Source organism: Barbus barbus (genome assembly GCF_936440315.1).
Source record: "Barbus barbus genome assembly, chromosome: 4".
NCBI classification, from domain to species: Eukaryota; Metazoa; Chordata; class Actinopteri; order Cypriniformes; family Cyprinidae; genus Barbus; species Barbus barbus.
Window position 1 is genome coordinate 13,764,867 of NC_136732.1, and position 15,196 is coordinate 13,780,062.

Here is a 15,196-nt window from a genome sequence, read left to right on the forward strand (position 1 = left end):
CAATCTCATCTGAAACACAGTGTACACAGGTGTACATTATAGTACATATTACACAAGTAATGCAATGGCTTGGGCTTTCATCGCTTCTTCTGGGACAGGCTCATTAATCTTCATTAATGATGTAACGCGTGATGGCAGCAGCAAAATTAACTCAGAAGTCTACAGAAATATTTTGTCTGACAATTTACAGAAAGATGCAACCAAACTGATTGAGAGATCCTTCATCATGCAGCAAGATAATGACCCAAAACACGGTGCCAAAACAACAAAGGAGTTCATCAGGGGCAAGAAGTGGAAGGTTTTAGACTGGCCAAGTCAATCTCCACACTTAAACCCTGTAGAGTATGCATGTTACCTGCTAAAGAAGAGACTGAAGGGAGTAACCCCCCAAAACTGAAGGAGGCTGCGGTGAAAGCCTGGAAAAGCATCACAAAAGAAGAATGCAAGTTTGGTGATGTCAATGGGTCACAGGCTTGATGCAGTTATTGAAAGCAAAGGATTTGCAACTAAATATTAAGACTTTTTCACTTTAATCTGTTAATTCTATCTGTTCCAATACTTTTGGTAACATGAAAAATGTGTGGGTTCAAACAAAAGGTGCTATCTTCTAAGTTGTGTATCAGATCCAGATGAAAATACCTGTAAATAAAAGCTGAAATGTTATTCTCTCATCTCATATTCATCTTTTGATGTCAAACCCAAATGTTTTCAGTCTACAGCAAAAATAAAGGAATTGGACTGTTTTTGTTATGCCGTGTTCTTTATTTTATAACATTTCTTTATTTTAGAAAATTAAAACTTTCTTTCTAAAAAACATCTTTTGTTCTGAGTTCTTCTGGCTCATCTCTTCTCAGATCTTTTCAAGTGAAAGCTGATCTCAAAAAGTTAGGCTATAAGTTAATAATAGAGCAGTTAAAGACAAATATGGATGAAGAACAGTAAGGAAGGGTGATAGGTGTGTTATCCATTTGTTGCATTTTATAAAGTTAAAACCAATTTAAAGATAGGCACACTGAAATTAGTTACATTTGTCGTGGGCATAATGTGGCTACAATGTCGTGAGGTAAACGCGTGCGGATCCGATAGATGTCGCTGTCGTGCCGTTAAATTAATACGCTTCTTCATTGGCGACTTGAAAGGACAGAGCCTAGTTATCTTGCTATCGTTTTAAAGCAGCTTTGCTGTATTTTTTTTTTACCCAGACCCTACTAATGCCATCCATTCTCCAAAAGTCCGATATAGAGACATTGTTTTAGAAATTTCAAAACGTGAGATTTCAGATCTGCAGTGTATCGCCTCAGACAGCCTCCAGCATCACAAACATGGATCAACACGACTCGACGTTTCTAGTCCAGCTCTTCATTTATGATCTGTCGAGGGGGATGGCTCGACAGCTCAGCCCTATAATGCTAGGTGAGTGATGCAGACAGTATATCTTTACCGTTATATTGGTGAGGGCCGCGAAATTTCCAGTCCTACCATGAAGAAGGCTTAGCTCATTTATATGCTGTCGTTGCCTGGTAACCCTCCAATGAGAAATTTTGGCTGCTGAATATTAATGACCTGATTCTAACGCTGATTGGCAACCTTCCAATGACGACGACTTAGTTCATGATTATTAATAATGTAATACTGACGTTGCGTCGTTTCTATCCAATGGCGAATGGTTTGCTTATGAATATTTAAAAGGTGCCGTCACTGCACTAGGATTCGTTACAGCTAATCTACGAAAACACTTTTATCAACAAAATCTTTTATGTGACAGCTATATTCATCGAAACCTGTTTATCTCTCAGTTATCTAGAATTAATTATAAAAAAATAATTTACATTTAGTCATTTAGCAGACGATTTTATTCCAAGCGACAAATAAATAATAAATAAACAATAATAATAATAAAAATGTTGAAGACCGCGATGTCACATGCTGAAGATAGCAATTATGGTTATCAAGGTTCATTAAATTTAACATAATGTAACTATTTGAGTGGTTCAAACCATAACAGTCCTAATATTATATCTTAATAATATAAACATAATTTATAACTTATGAGGAACATATGCAAAATCGCTAATATCTCTAATTGTATGATTTCTAAAAACATGTTCTTTCTTACAGGAAAACAGCTCGATGGGATTTGGTAAGTGAATTACTGTTATTTAATATCTACTTATTATAGATTAAATTAAATATATAAATCTCTAGTTATATAACTATATGATCATGTCAACACAGGCACACATCTATAGTGGTCTACGGAGAGGAATTCTTCTATGGTGGTGCGGGGATCTCTAGTTGCCCACCGGTAAAATCTCAACCCATTACGACACTTAGTACTCAAGATAGGACAAGCACTTCAAAACATAGCCCAGAAATATACTCCGGGTACTTCATGTTGTGCTGTTTGTGAGCCCTCAGTTTACATGTTTATTGTCATCCATGTGAAGCTTTGATCGTCGTAGCACATTGTCCTTATGAGGTTCATTTATTCTAGGGTGGCTACAAGGAGAGTATGTAGTACACTGTGTGTGTGTGTGTTTACAGGGTGGGACGATGCTCGGACCTCCAGACACAGTGGTGGAGCTGGGAAGCACCGAGGTGACCGAGGAGATCTTTATGGATTATCTATCCTCACTTGGAGAAACAACATATAGGTGAGTGTATCTTTGATTCTTGTTTATTACTCAAATTAAAAATAGCGATTCCTTTCTTCAGGTATTAGGTCTTTATAAAGTTTTTATACTTTATAAACATGTGCTTTATATGCATTGCTTGCATTTTGTAGGCGTCTGAAATCCCTCGTCTCTATCTCTCTCTGCAGTGGTGACAAGTACAGATTGTTTGAACACAACTGTAACACGTTCACTAATGAGGTGGCCCAGTTTCTCACTGGCAATAAAATTCCCTCCTATATCACAGATCTGCCCTCTGAAGTGCTCTCCACGTGAGTATGCTAAACATAAACCTGCTCACATACATGCTTACATATTTCAAGAAGATCTACTGTGTTATTTTTACTTCCGACTTGGTAGGTTGATATTTATGGGGGAAGTCGTGGCCTAATGGTTAGAGAGTCGGACTCGTGATCCAAAGGTTGCGGGTTCGAGTCTCGGGCCGGCAGGGATTGTAGGTGGGGGGAGTGAATGTCCAGCGCTCTCTCCACCCTCAATACCACGACTGAGGTGCCCCCGAACCCCCAACTGCTCCCCGGGCGCCGCAGCATAAATGGCTGCCCACTGCTCCGGGTGTGTGTTCACGGTGTGTGTGTGTTCACTGCTGTGTGTGTGCACTTTGGATGGGATAAAGCCAGAGCACGAATTCCGAGTATGGGTCACCAAACTTGGCCGTATGTATCACTTCACTTAAGAACTGCGTCCAGAGAATAAATAAATAGCTAGAGATCTGCACTGTAGATTTTTGTTTCGAAGTTGTGAATAAAACATTCTTATAACAAGATTGTTGGAGTACGTTTTACAAGAAAATTCAATGTGTTAAATGAATCTTTATTGTCAAAGGATACTGTTTGACAAAAGTATAAACACAAAAAATTTTTTTTGATGCATTATCATGGTAATATAACTTTGAGGAGAAAGTGCTAAAATGTACAAAAATGAATGTGGGAAATCTTAAAGAGACACCTTCAAGTCGTTTCAAACCTGTGTGACTTGTATTCTGTGAAACAATAAATATTTTATATAATGATTTTATCCATTCAATTAAAGGAATAGTTCATCCAAAAAATAAATTTAGCTGAAAATGTACTCAGGTACCTCATGTACCTCAGGCCATCCAAGATGTAGATGAGTTTTTTTCTTAATCGGAACAGATTTGGAGAAATTTACCATTACATCACTTGCCCAAAAATGGATCCTCTGTAGTAAATAGGTGCCGTCAGCATGAGAGTTCAAACAGCTCATAAAAACATTACAATAATTCACATGACTCCAGTCAATCAATTAATGTCTTGTGAAGTGAAAAGCTGTGTTTGTAAGAAACAAACTCAGCATTAAGGCGTTTTAACTATCACTTCTGGCCAAAATACTCGTCCATAATCCATAATAACGGTAGTGATAAAGTCCATCCCCTGTTGCTCTCTCACATCAAAATCCACCAACATATTTGTTTAGACCAGTTTTGGCTTGTAAACAATGCTTGATCTGTGCATATTTCTCTCCTGATTCAGACAAAACAACTTTTTCACTGGAGGAAGCAAGATTTTGGATAGAGGACTATTTTAGCCGGAAGCAATGGTTTGATGTTAAAACGTCTTGATGAATTGGCTTCTTACAAACATGCAATGTTTCGCTTCACAAGACATTTACTGATGGACTGGAGTGGTGTGGGTTACTTGTGTATTATTGTGATGTTTTTATTAGCTGTATGGATTCACAATCTGATGGCACCCATTCACTGCAGAGGGTCCATTGGTGATGTAACTTACTCCAAATCTGTTCCGATGAAGAAACAAACTCGTCTACATCCTGGATGGCCAGGAAGTAATTTTTCAGGAAATTTTTATACTGTCGAACTGTTCCTTCAAAGTCAAAAGGGTCCAAAACAACATTGGATTCTACTGACTTTCACTGTATAGACAACAGCCACTAAGACATTTTTTAAAAATCTTCTTCTTTTATGCGTTTCATAGAGGTTCTGTATCTTTAACGTGAATGATAAAATTTTCACTTTTGGATGAACTATCCATTTAAAGGTCCTAAAAATAGGCTTAATTTTCTTTATGCAAATGTTTATTTATTTTGTAGGGAGATGCGATCTTGACCATGTTTTTGTGAGATTCACCCATTTGTGATTATATAACTGCAATGTTCTCTCATTTCCAATGCTGAAAATTTATGTAAGAAGATCTGTGTGATTTTCACAGTACTTTATGCTCTCTCTTTCTCTCTCAGGCCATTTGGTCAGGTGTTACGGCCAATCCTGGACTCGATACATATTGCCCCTCCAGGCGGAAACGTGATCAGCAGCCAAAATAATCATAGTTAGATCAGCTTTGTAATCTCTCTCTCACACACACCTACTCATGCAATAATTCACACATACGCTGTTTATACACACACATTTGCCCTGTTGTAAATGAAGTTGGCTCGTAACACCCCGTTCAAGAGCACTGAACAAAATTTCATAAATTCTGGGCCATATTCACAGTTGCCCAGATATTTAGAGACAGTTTTGCTTAAAGTGTTTCATGCACAAGGTCCCAGGTCATTCTTTCCAGATCACTGATGGTTCATATTTTTCAGTGTTGGGTTCTTGGTTTCCATGGTTTTTATTTTAATATGTATCTTTACTTTGTATCTCTACAGCCCACCACATGCAAAGGTCATTCGTTTGTTGATGACAATCCAACTTTTTTTTTTCTCCTGTTGTTAGTTTTTATTGATAGTCTTCAAAGTTTGAAGACTATCTTTAATTTTATTCTTAACATATATGTATTTATTTATGTGAGTGACTTTGTGACAAAGAAGCACATGTTCTATAATATGACTTGCATTCTGAAGAAATGACTAAATGTGAACGAATGGATCATGATACATGGGGCTCAGATTCAGAGAGAAATATATGTATCTGTGCCTTTGTCATGGCAGCTTGGGCACAAGTAACATTTTAATCATAACTAAACTGTAAAGTACAAATTATTTATACACTTTATGTTTAAGGTAGACGTTGTCTCTTCCATTTATTTAACAAGCTGAATGCTTTTATGTATGCTTTATGCTAATTTTTATTTTCATGAATGGAAAGTTTGCTGCTGTTGTCAGTGTTATATGGTTGAATGTGTCTTTGTTATTGGTATTTATTAACATATTCCTATTTGAAATTTGTTTATTTATTGAGCACAAGTGATAATGTAATATTCAGAGATGTTTTATTGCAATTCTTATTTAGTTTTCATGCTGTTGTCATTGTCAAATAGTTGCTGCAGACCCTAAACTGCACTGATTGTTTTGAGCTTTATACTCATGTTTTAATGGAAGTCATCTCATTAAAAAACCAGCACTGAGTCTACATAAAGATGTGCATGTGTGTGTGTGTGTGTGTGTGTGTGTGTGTGTGTGTGTGTGTTCTTATCCTCACTTTTCTGCAATCTAAACATAGTACATGACACTAGATGTAACATTACCAAAAATAAAACAACTAAAAAACAGAACCGTAGGTCCACTGATAAAAAAAAAAAAAAGATGTTTTAAATTGTGTGTGTGTGTGTGTATCAAAGATGTTCACAAGTCTTTAACTTGGGAGTCCGAGTCAAGTCTGAAGTCTTTGTCGCTGGAATCTGAGTCAAGTCTTGAAAAAAAATCCCATTCAGAATCCTCATGTATTGATATCTTCCTATTTATGAAGTTGTTTTAAACGCTATAGACAAAATATATGATCAATGATCTGCTTTGTTAAAAAAAGAGGTGTTAAGATGTAATATACATCCAGCCTGTTACTTATGTTTTAATCCATTACCATGTTCAAAACAGTTTTTCTGTAATCAAATTCTATAAAAAGAGTCTGATCTACCATGAAACATAAGGAAATTGCCTGTGACACATATATTACAAAACCATAGAAATAAAGTTTTTCTTTATGATATAAGTCAGGGGTGTTCAGTTAATCTTCCAAGAGGTGCATCCTCTATATTTTCTTCCAAGCAGAGGTCCGGACAAAAATAAATCAATAAAAAGTACATTTTGACATGTATTTATACATTTAGATGCATGCGATGCCTTGTGACATAAAAAATACTGTTCAGGGTTTTTCTCCTGAAATCTATACTATTTTCATATTTTACTTATAAGCATTATCTACTAATGCTACACTAATCACAACGCTCTCATCTTGATCAGAAAAGAAAAATAACTAGTAGTTTCAAAGTTTAAGTTCTATCCTAGCCATCTAACAATTTTCCCAATTACAATTACATGATTATTTTGAAATGTTCTTAGCCTACAGATTAATAATGCTAAATGTATCAGAAACGTCTTGTCACATCTGGTTTGAAGAGTCAGAATCAGGTTATAGGTAGATAAATAGATAGTAAGAAAAATCACTAAATTTGCAGGATTGTTTTTTCCTGCTGTTTTAGTGAAAGTAACCTATAATTTTGCTGCTCACCGTGTGTCGTGTGGGCCAAGGCTCATTTAAAATTGACTTTTTCAAAGTGGAAAAGTGTCCAAATTTGACATTCTTGTTGGAAATCACGGACGCCGTGTCTTCCGGGCTAAAGAGGAGGGAGACCTTCCAGCGTGTTAACAGTGTTCAGTTCAAAAGCCACTATCTCTGATGGTATGGGGGTGCATAAGTGCATACGGTATGGGCAGCTTGCATGTTTTGGAAGGCACTACGAATGCTGAAAGGTATATAAAGGTTTTAGAGCAACATATGCTCTCCTCCAGATGACGTCTATTTCAGGGAAGGCCTTGTGTATTTCAGCAGGACCAGTGTTGGGGGTAATGCATTACAAGTAACGCGAGTTATGTAATCAGATTACTTTTTTTCAAGTAACTAGTAAAGTAACGCATTACTTTTTAATTTACAAGAAAATATCTGAGTTACTTTTTCAAAAAAGTAACGACAGTTACTTTGTTTTCCCATTTATTGACTGACAAGTCTCCTGTCCCCATGTTGAGAGAAATCGGAGGTACGAAGGCGTTGTGTGCGCTGTGTCAACATGATTTTACTATAGTTCTAGACTAAATGTGAACATGCATTAAATACATCTCACTCGCAAAAAAACAACCAAAAAAAACGTTTCAATATTCATCAGAATTAATTAAAACAGTGAAATGCAAACTCAGAATATGACGCAAACCTGCAATAATTAAATACGTTATAAAACACAAATGTATCTAATCCCATTTTATTAACAAATGTCTTTGCTGCTGACCTTTGATGATCGAAAGGATGATCCCGAACTCTTCAGCAGCTGGAAACCTATATCAGGCAAGAATGGGACCAAATTCCAACACCAAAACTCCAGAAACTCATAACCTCGATGCCCAGATGTGTTCAAACTGTTTTGAAAAGAAGAAGAGATGCTACAAACATGCCCCGTCCCAAATATTTTGAGACCTGTAGCATCACTGTAGGCATCAAATTTGAAATGAGCTAATTTTGTGCATCAAATTGTAAAATTTCTCAGTTTAAACATTTGTTATGCTATCTATGTTCTATTGTGAATAAAATATTGGCTCATTTGATTTGAAATTCTTCAAAAAAAAAAAATATATATATTTACATAAACCCTAAAAAAAAAGAAAAAAAAAAAGAAATTCTTTTAGTTTTCATTTTATTCAAATTTGAAAAATGTCCCAACATTTCTGGAATTCGGGTTTTGTATATATATATATATATATATATATATATATATATATATATATATATATATATATACACATACACGTATGTATACACACAAAAATCTAAAAAATAATAGCACGAAACCACTGATCTAGATCAGTGCATGAAACCCATAATACAACATCTTATATTCAGTCTTACCAGAAAAAAATCGTATAGGAAAACTGTTCATGCTTGTGTGAAGTATATATCTGAAAAGGTAGACATTTAAAAAGTGTGCTACCCTAGAAAAACACCAGATGGAGATATTACACAAGGCAACGCTGTTGTCCTTCAACTCGGGTACTTTCAAGTGTAAATAAAACAACAGAGTGAAGCAGGATGGGCAGGTAACACTTTTCCTTATTTGCGGTCATTAGTCCAATTTCAGGGATTTTATACCAAATCACATGACCCGAGTAATTTCATGGAGCCTTTTTTTTTTTTTAACCAAAAATGAATAGCTTGTCATTACTCACCCTCAAGTTCTTCCAAATCTGTATGTATTTATTTCTTCAGCCAAACACTTCCTGGTCACCATTGACTTCCATAGTATTGTTTTAAATGTTTTTTTTTTTCATTTGTGGGTAATCTATTCCTTTAACCCCACTCACTCACTATCCTCCAAGTCCAGAAACCATTTATTAGTTATAAGCTCTCAAAACAAATCTCACAACAAATTCCATGAGAGAAAAACAACTTGTTCTTTCAAAGGGGTCATTTAATGAAAATCAAACAGCCTTTTATTTGGCCCTTTGACTTGAAAGGTTCAGTGTGCTATAAAAACATACTTTCAGAATTCTTCAACTTCATCCCACTGCAAAAACAAAACAAAACAAAACATTACATGACACTAAGCTGCAAAAGCACTTGTTCTGAACTTCTGCAAAGGTCTGATGTCAGACAGATACATTAATGAACACATTAATAAAATGTGTGTATATATATATATGTATACACGGCAAGAGCTGAGTCCAAATCTTCAATTCTTATTCCTCTAGATCTATCTTAAATATCAAATCCCTCTGTCCACCCTCTCATCTCTGAGCATCACTGGAACTGCACTTTGCTGGTTTGAGACTTACCTCACAGGTAGGTACTTCAGATTTGCTTGGGGAGTCACATCAACTGGTTACAGGTTTCCTCAGGGATCAGTTCTCGGACCCCTCTTCTTCTCATCATACAGGCACATGGTTTTTCCTACCATTTCTATGCTGATGACATGCATCTCTACATGTCATTTAAACCAGATGATCCAACGGTACCTGCTCGGATCTCATATGGAGCTTCCCATCTTCCCAGCCACCATCAGTACAGCACCAGTTTACCATCCAGCTATGCTCATCAATGATAATCCCATCGGCCAGGAATCTTGAGGTGATCCTTGAAGATAGCTGACCTTTAAAGATCATATTGCAAAAACAACATCATCATGCAAGTTTGCACTACACAACAATAGAAAGAACAAGCAACACAGCTTCTCGTCTAGCCCCTCGTCATTTCTAGGCTGGACTATTGCAAAGCACTTCTGACTGGACTTCCAATATGTGTAATCAAACCTATGCAAATGATTCAGAATGCCGCAGCACATCTTGTTTTCAATGAGCCCAAGAGAGCCCATGTCATCCACTTCTCATCTCTCTGCACTGGCTTCCAGTCGTGGCTCTCATTAAGTTCAAGGCTTTTGTGCTTGCCTAAACAGCCACGGGCACAGAACCCTCCTGCCTCCACTCTCTCCTATGCGTCTACATCCCATCCAGAAGCATGAGGTCGGTAAGTGAGGACGTTTTCAAGGATGTTTCCTTTCACCGTTCCTTGCTGGTGGAATGACCTGCCTAACTCTATCCAAACAGCCGAATCCCTCACAATTTTCAAGAATCAAACGAAAACACATCTCTTCTGTGAGCATCTGACTACATCCTCCTAAAAAAAAAAGCTTGCTATGCTCTCATTATCCCTTAATCCCTTCCTGTCCTAGCTTTTACTATTTTGAACGATGACTGAAGCCTTGTATAACTGGCATTGTATAATCTTGTGTTTATTGCCATCTTATGGTGAATCGCTTGTTGTATTTCTCAAATGTAAGTCACTTTGGATAAAAGCATCTGCCAAATGAATAAATGCAAATATATTTTGCAGACAATATTCTAAGATTTGCTTTAGCTCTCATTAGAGTGGTAATATTAAAAGATAAATATTAAATTTTACAAACAACATATTTCGTATTTTGACATTTTCTCAAGAGAATAAATGAGTCTTTATACGGGACAATATTTGGTTCCCTCAAAAAGGGGATCATCACATTTGAGGGTAGTTTTTCAAGTTTAAAAACCTGTGAGATGATCACAAAACAAGCTTCTTCCTCAAATGACATCTTTATTAATCTAGTCTTAAGGACAAAGTCCATTGTTTCTTTTGCGATTAGATGCATCACTACAGAAGGGGCGCCTGTTGTTCCCCCTTGAAGTCAAACCCGTTACACTCATTCACTGACTCATTCTCTCGCTTGCTCTCTCCAGCTAACACTGTCACTGCGGGAGGTGTGACCTCTGCGGAGACGTCGCCAATCCTCTCGCAGACTTGCGCTCACAAGAGTGTGTGTGTGTATTTTTGTGTTATGACTGTGACAGACCCTCGATCTGACAAGCCAAAGTCTTGGTGCACACGTAAACATGACCCAGAAAGGTTCTGAGAGAACATCTCAGAATAGAAATAAGCAGTTTAAACCCAAACTTAATCCCCACAGAGAGACCTATGATGGATTCACTTGGTACTCTGTCCTGTTCTGTTAAATGCTTTGTCATTTTAGGTGAAATTTCGATGCTGAAGAATTATAATAGAGGAAACACTTCCAGCAAACATCCTATGTGTCTAAACAACACCCATGTCATGAACATCACCTCTTAAAGCACTGAAAAAAAAATGGCACAGAAACAATGTTCAATCAATAATTGTTGTTTTATTTACAAGTTTGAAAAGTCATTTTTACAGTGAGGGACAGTTAACCCAAACATGAGAATCCTGTCATTGTTTTCTCTTTGACACATGCAAAATAGATTTTATAGCTATGCGGTAAAAATCCATATATTTCAAAGTTTCTGTCTTTCTACTAAAACAATTCTTGTTAAATTAATGTGTTATTTTCTTTGTAATTATTTGTGACATTTGCTAGCAATTTCTGAGTGTTATTTTAAACCTGTAACTTTGAAACCTGCAAATGAGATTTGATAGCTACACAGTAAAAACGCTTTATTAATGTTTTATTGGATTATTATAAGTTAAAAAAAAATACTATTTCAGTCTTTCTACTTCAAAATGTAATGTTTAGTTCAGTGTGTTGCTTTTTCTTTGTAACTATTTGTAACAAAAGGCATAAAAAACACTTTTTTTGGCAGTTTGACAACCAGCTGTATGGGAATGAGCAGCATTCACATTGTTTAAAACATCTCATTTTGTGTGCGAAAGCAGAACGATCCTAATCATAGAGGTTTGTAATAACATGAGGGTGAACAAATGTTCCTTTAATTTGAGACGATTATGAAGTCACAGACCCAGTTTTAGCTACCGCTCTGCCGTTCCCGGAGACTCATTTGGTGTTTCATCACAACGTCCAGACATGATGTCTCACGCTCACTCTGACTGTCTTTGTATGTGTGGTCCCATCTTAAGTGGGTCGGCTCGCAGACAAAAGCAGAACTAAGCTTTTTGTTCTTCTCCAAGAGTTTAATTCCAGCTTTATCTGGAGATCTAATGTCTGACTGTCGCTTATGGTATTTCTGAGAACTTCTGAGAACGGTATTTCTGCCACTGTCATAAATGAACTGAATGAACTGAAACGAGAGCGAGAGTCTCATGCTTGAGTGCATGTACTCGTGTCTCTTCTACTTTGGCTTCTAATATCTCTCCATCCATTTCTCTCATCTCCTGTCCCTCACGCCAATCTCTCATGATTCGTCAGATTCTGGAGCTCACTGACATACACTTTCACACCATAACAAGCATCTTTTCCAAACTATTGTTTCATTTTCCCTTCCAGCCTCTCTATTTCTTTTTTCATTTTCTTTCCAGTTCTTAGGTAACATAGCATCCTTTTTTTTTTCTTTTACAACTACAAAAAACTAAAGAGATTTGAATCACCAGATACAAATTTGCCACTAATCTGAACAAAGCTGAGATATTCTACAAGCACATTAGTTTTCAGTATTCACTGAGAATGACCATGACTATCTTGACTTTAAAAACTGATTAATTGTATTATCTGCAGTAAATAAAAGGCACTTTCTTCACTAAAAAAATAAATAAAATAATTGTAAGCTAAGTTGATCGTAGAGACCACTGGTGGCAAAGGTCTACTTAGGTTTATGATGCTTTTGGGGAATGCCCAGCTCTAGCATATATCAGCATGCAAAACTCTTCTTCTGCTAAATACAGTGTGTGGTATATGAAAAGTGACTTGCTAATGACCTGAATAGTATGTTTGCTTGAATATCTCCACACAGCTCCATAACTTTCATGCAGCCACACACAATCTAAGTTCAAGCTCCATTCTTCTGCTCGATGATAACCACAAAATCTCCATCATAATTGAAAATGAAACACAAACAAGGTTATTTCAAAGTTAGGAACAAACAGTCTTCCAGTAATGTTGATAGAAGGTTTGCTCAGTGTTTTCTGGTCTTTGCTAATTTTCTCAAAATGTTAGCATAAAAATTGTATCATTCATGGAACGTTTTCTTTCTGAAACATTTTAGATGGATGTTCAACTAACATTTTCTTAAAATGTTACTGCCTGTTTCAGAATATCCTATAACGTTTGCAAAAATTTAAAGTGGAATGTTCTTTAAAGGGGTCATGAACTGAGAAACCTAAATTCCCTTGATCTTTTGATATATAAGCGGTCATTGTATTATAAAAACATCCTGTAAGTTTCAGAATTCAAAACTTTGTCGTTAGTCTGAAAACAGTTTACATTGAAGCCAGTCTGCCGAAACGACAGCTTGAGAAATGTTCTACTCTATGATGTAATAGTGTGGTTAAGTACCGCCTCCACAGAAGAAGATTGACGTATGCCTGTTTAGCCACGCCCACCGATTTGTGCTCGTAGCGTAAATAAGCAGTGCCAAGTTGTGGAAAAAAATAGTCTTTGCATTGCCTTCCTTTAAAAGGGGTCATATTATGCGATTTCAAGTTTTCCTTTTTCTTTGGAGTGTTACAAGCTGATCGTGCATAGATAAGATCCTTGAAGTTGCAAAGACTAAAATCTCAAAACCAAAGAGATATTCTTTATAAAAATTAAGACTCAACCACGCCCCTCTAAAACGTCTCATTCAAACATGCCCCCACATGTCTACGTCACCGTGTGGGAAGATTTGCATAACACCGCCCAAATGTATACGCAAAGAAAGAGGGCGTGATTTTTATTCTCGCTTTATTATTGTTGCTGCCGCCGACACCATGTCGTGGAGATGCTGTTTCGTTGTGAAAGCGAAAGTACTTTGTTTGGGCTTCCAAAAGAGGACACAACTAGAAATCAGTGGTTAAGTTGTATTTACAACACTGTTCCAAAACAGTGCAACGCTAATATTAGAGTGTGTGCAGCGCATTTTACGGAGGACTATTTCCTGAACCTGGGAGTAGCCTGCCAACTGTGCACAAAGGCTGTTTCTATAAAGTGGGGCAATTCCAACTTAGCAAGGACAGTCTGGGGCTTCTGACTCACAGCCTGTAAGTACGTTTTCTTATTTAAAGAATTTGCCACTGACGATTCAAACGCGAGTTTTGAGCATCATAGAGTAGCGATTGCTTGTCGTTTCTCCGATCACAAATGCAGACATGATAATGCCGCATTGCATCGCGCCGTGTTAAAAGACAGTGTAACTCATAATCAGTAATTATGTCCCCACTGTATGCAACAAATGCCTCGTTTATAATGGGTTTTATTGTTTTTGTCTCATCATGCCAGGACATGGCATCACAATACGGTAAGGGGTGCAACAATTCCGTCTCACGCTTGAGGTATTCGGCCAATCACAATGCACTGGATAGCTGGCCAATCAGAGCACGCCTCACTTGAGCTTTGTAAAAATCGGCGTCTTTCAGAAAGGCAGGGCATAGAAGAGCAACAATAATGTACAGTATGTGGAAAATAATGTGTTTTTTGAACCTTAAACTACATAAACACATTGCATTACACCAAATACAATTATAAATAATGTTCTTTTTAGCAACGTCATATGACCTCTTTAAAAGAGGGAAGAGTGAATGAACTTTATTTTTAATGTAGATCCAGACCGCGTCAGTAAGAACATAGTCCTTTGTTCACTTCATTTTACTGTGGATTCGTTTACAAACAAAGCACAGTTCACAGTAATCTCGCAACACACAAGTGTGAGTAACTGTTTTCAGTTCTCACTGTTACTGAATAGTGGTCACTATTGCTTTGTCTGTTCTTGTGTGTTCTTGTTGGACCTCAGAACAGTAAAATAATTTTTAAAAGGCAGTTCATAACCCCTTTAATGTTTGCATTATGAAAAATGGATGTTGAATGTTTTGTAAACATTCAGAAATTAAGTTTTCATACCTTTTATAACTAAACGGAAATGTTAGCAAAACATTTTTAGAACATATTTTTGCTAGCTGCGTACAAATCTACCATTGCTAGCAAAAAAGATTCCTGTAGTGCCAACACAAAAAAGATTGCTTTAATTAAAAAAAAAAAAAAACAAACATTTTAAGCAGAAAATCTTTTTGAGTGCTGCAATAAATTAGGCTGTAGATGCTTTAGAAGTATGCTTTAATTTTCTCTAAAAGTTGAGTTGCATTTGTCCTTCTGTTCACTACTTTGTCTCTTACA

General features: G+C 36.6%; 1 protein-coding gene across 1 annotated transcript; it reads left to right on the plus strand.

Annotated features, from left to right (window-relative positions):
* Positions 1-1,084: 1,084 nt before the first annotated feature.
* Positions 1,085-6,182, plus strand: LOC306867831 (desumoylating isopeptidase 1-like). The gene is made up of 6 exons (XM_079413736.1): positions 1,085-1,413; positions 2,119-2,140; positions 2,236-2,305; positions 2,545-2,654; positions 2,822-2,944; positions 4,908-6,182. The coding sequence occupies exons 1-6, from the start codon at positions 1,323-1,325 to the stop codon at positions 4,999-5,001; spliced, it is 510 nt and encodes a 169-aa protein (XP_079269862.1). The 5' UTR covers positions 1,085-1,322; the 3' UTR covers positions 5,002-6,182.
* Positions 6,183-15,196: the final 9,014 nt, after the last annotated feature.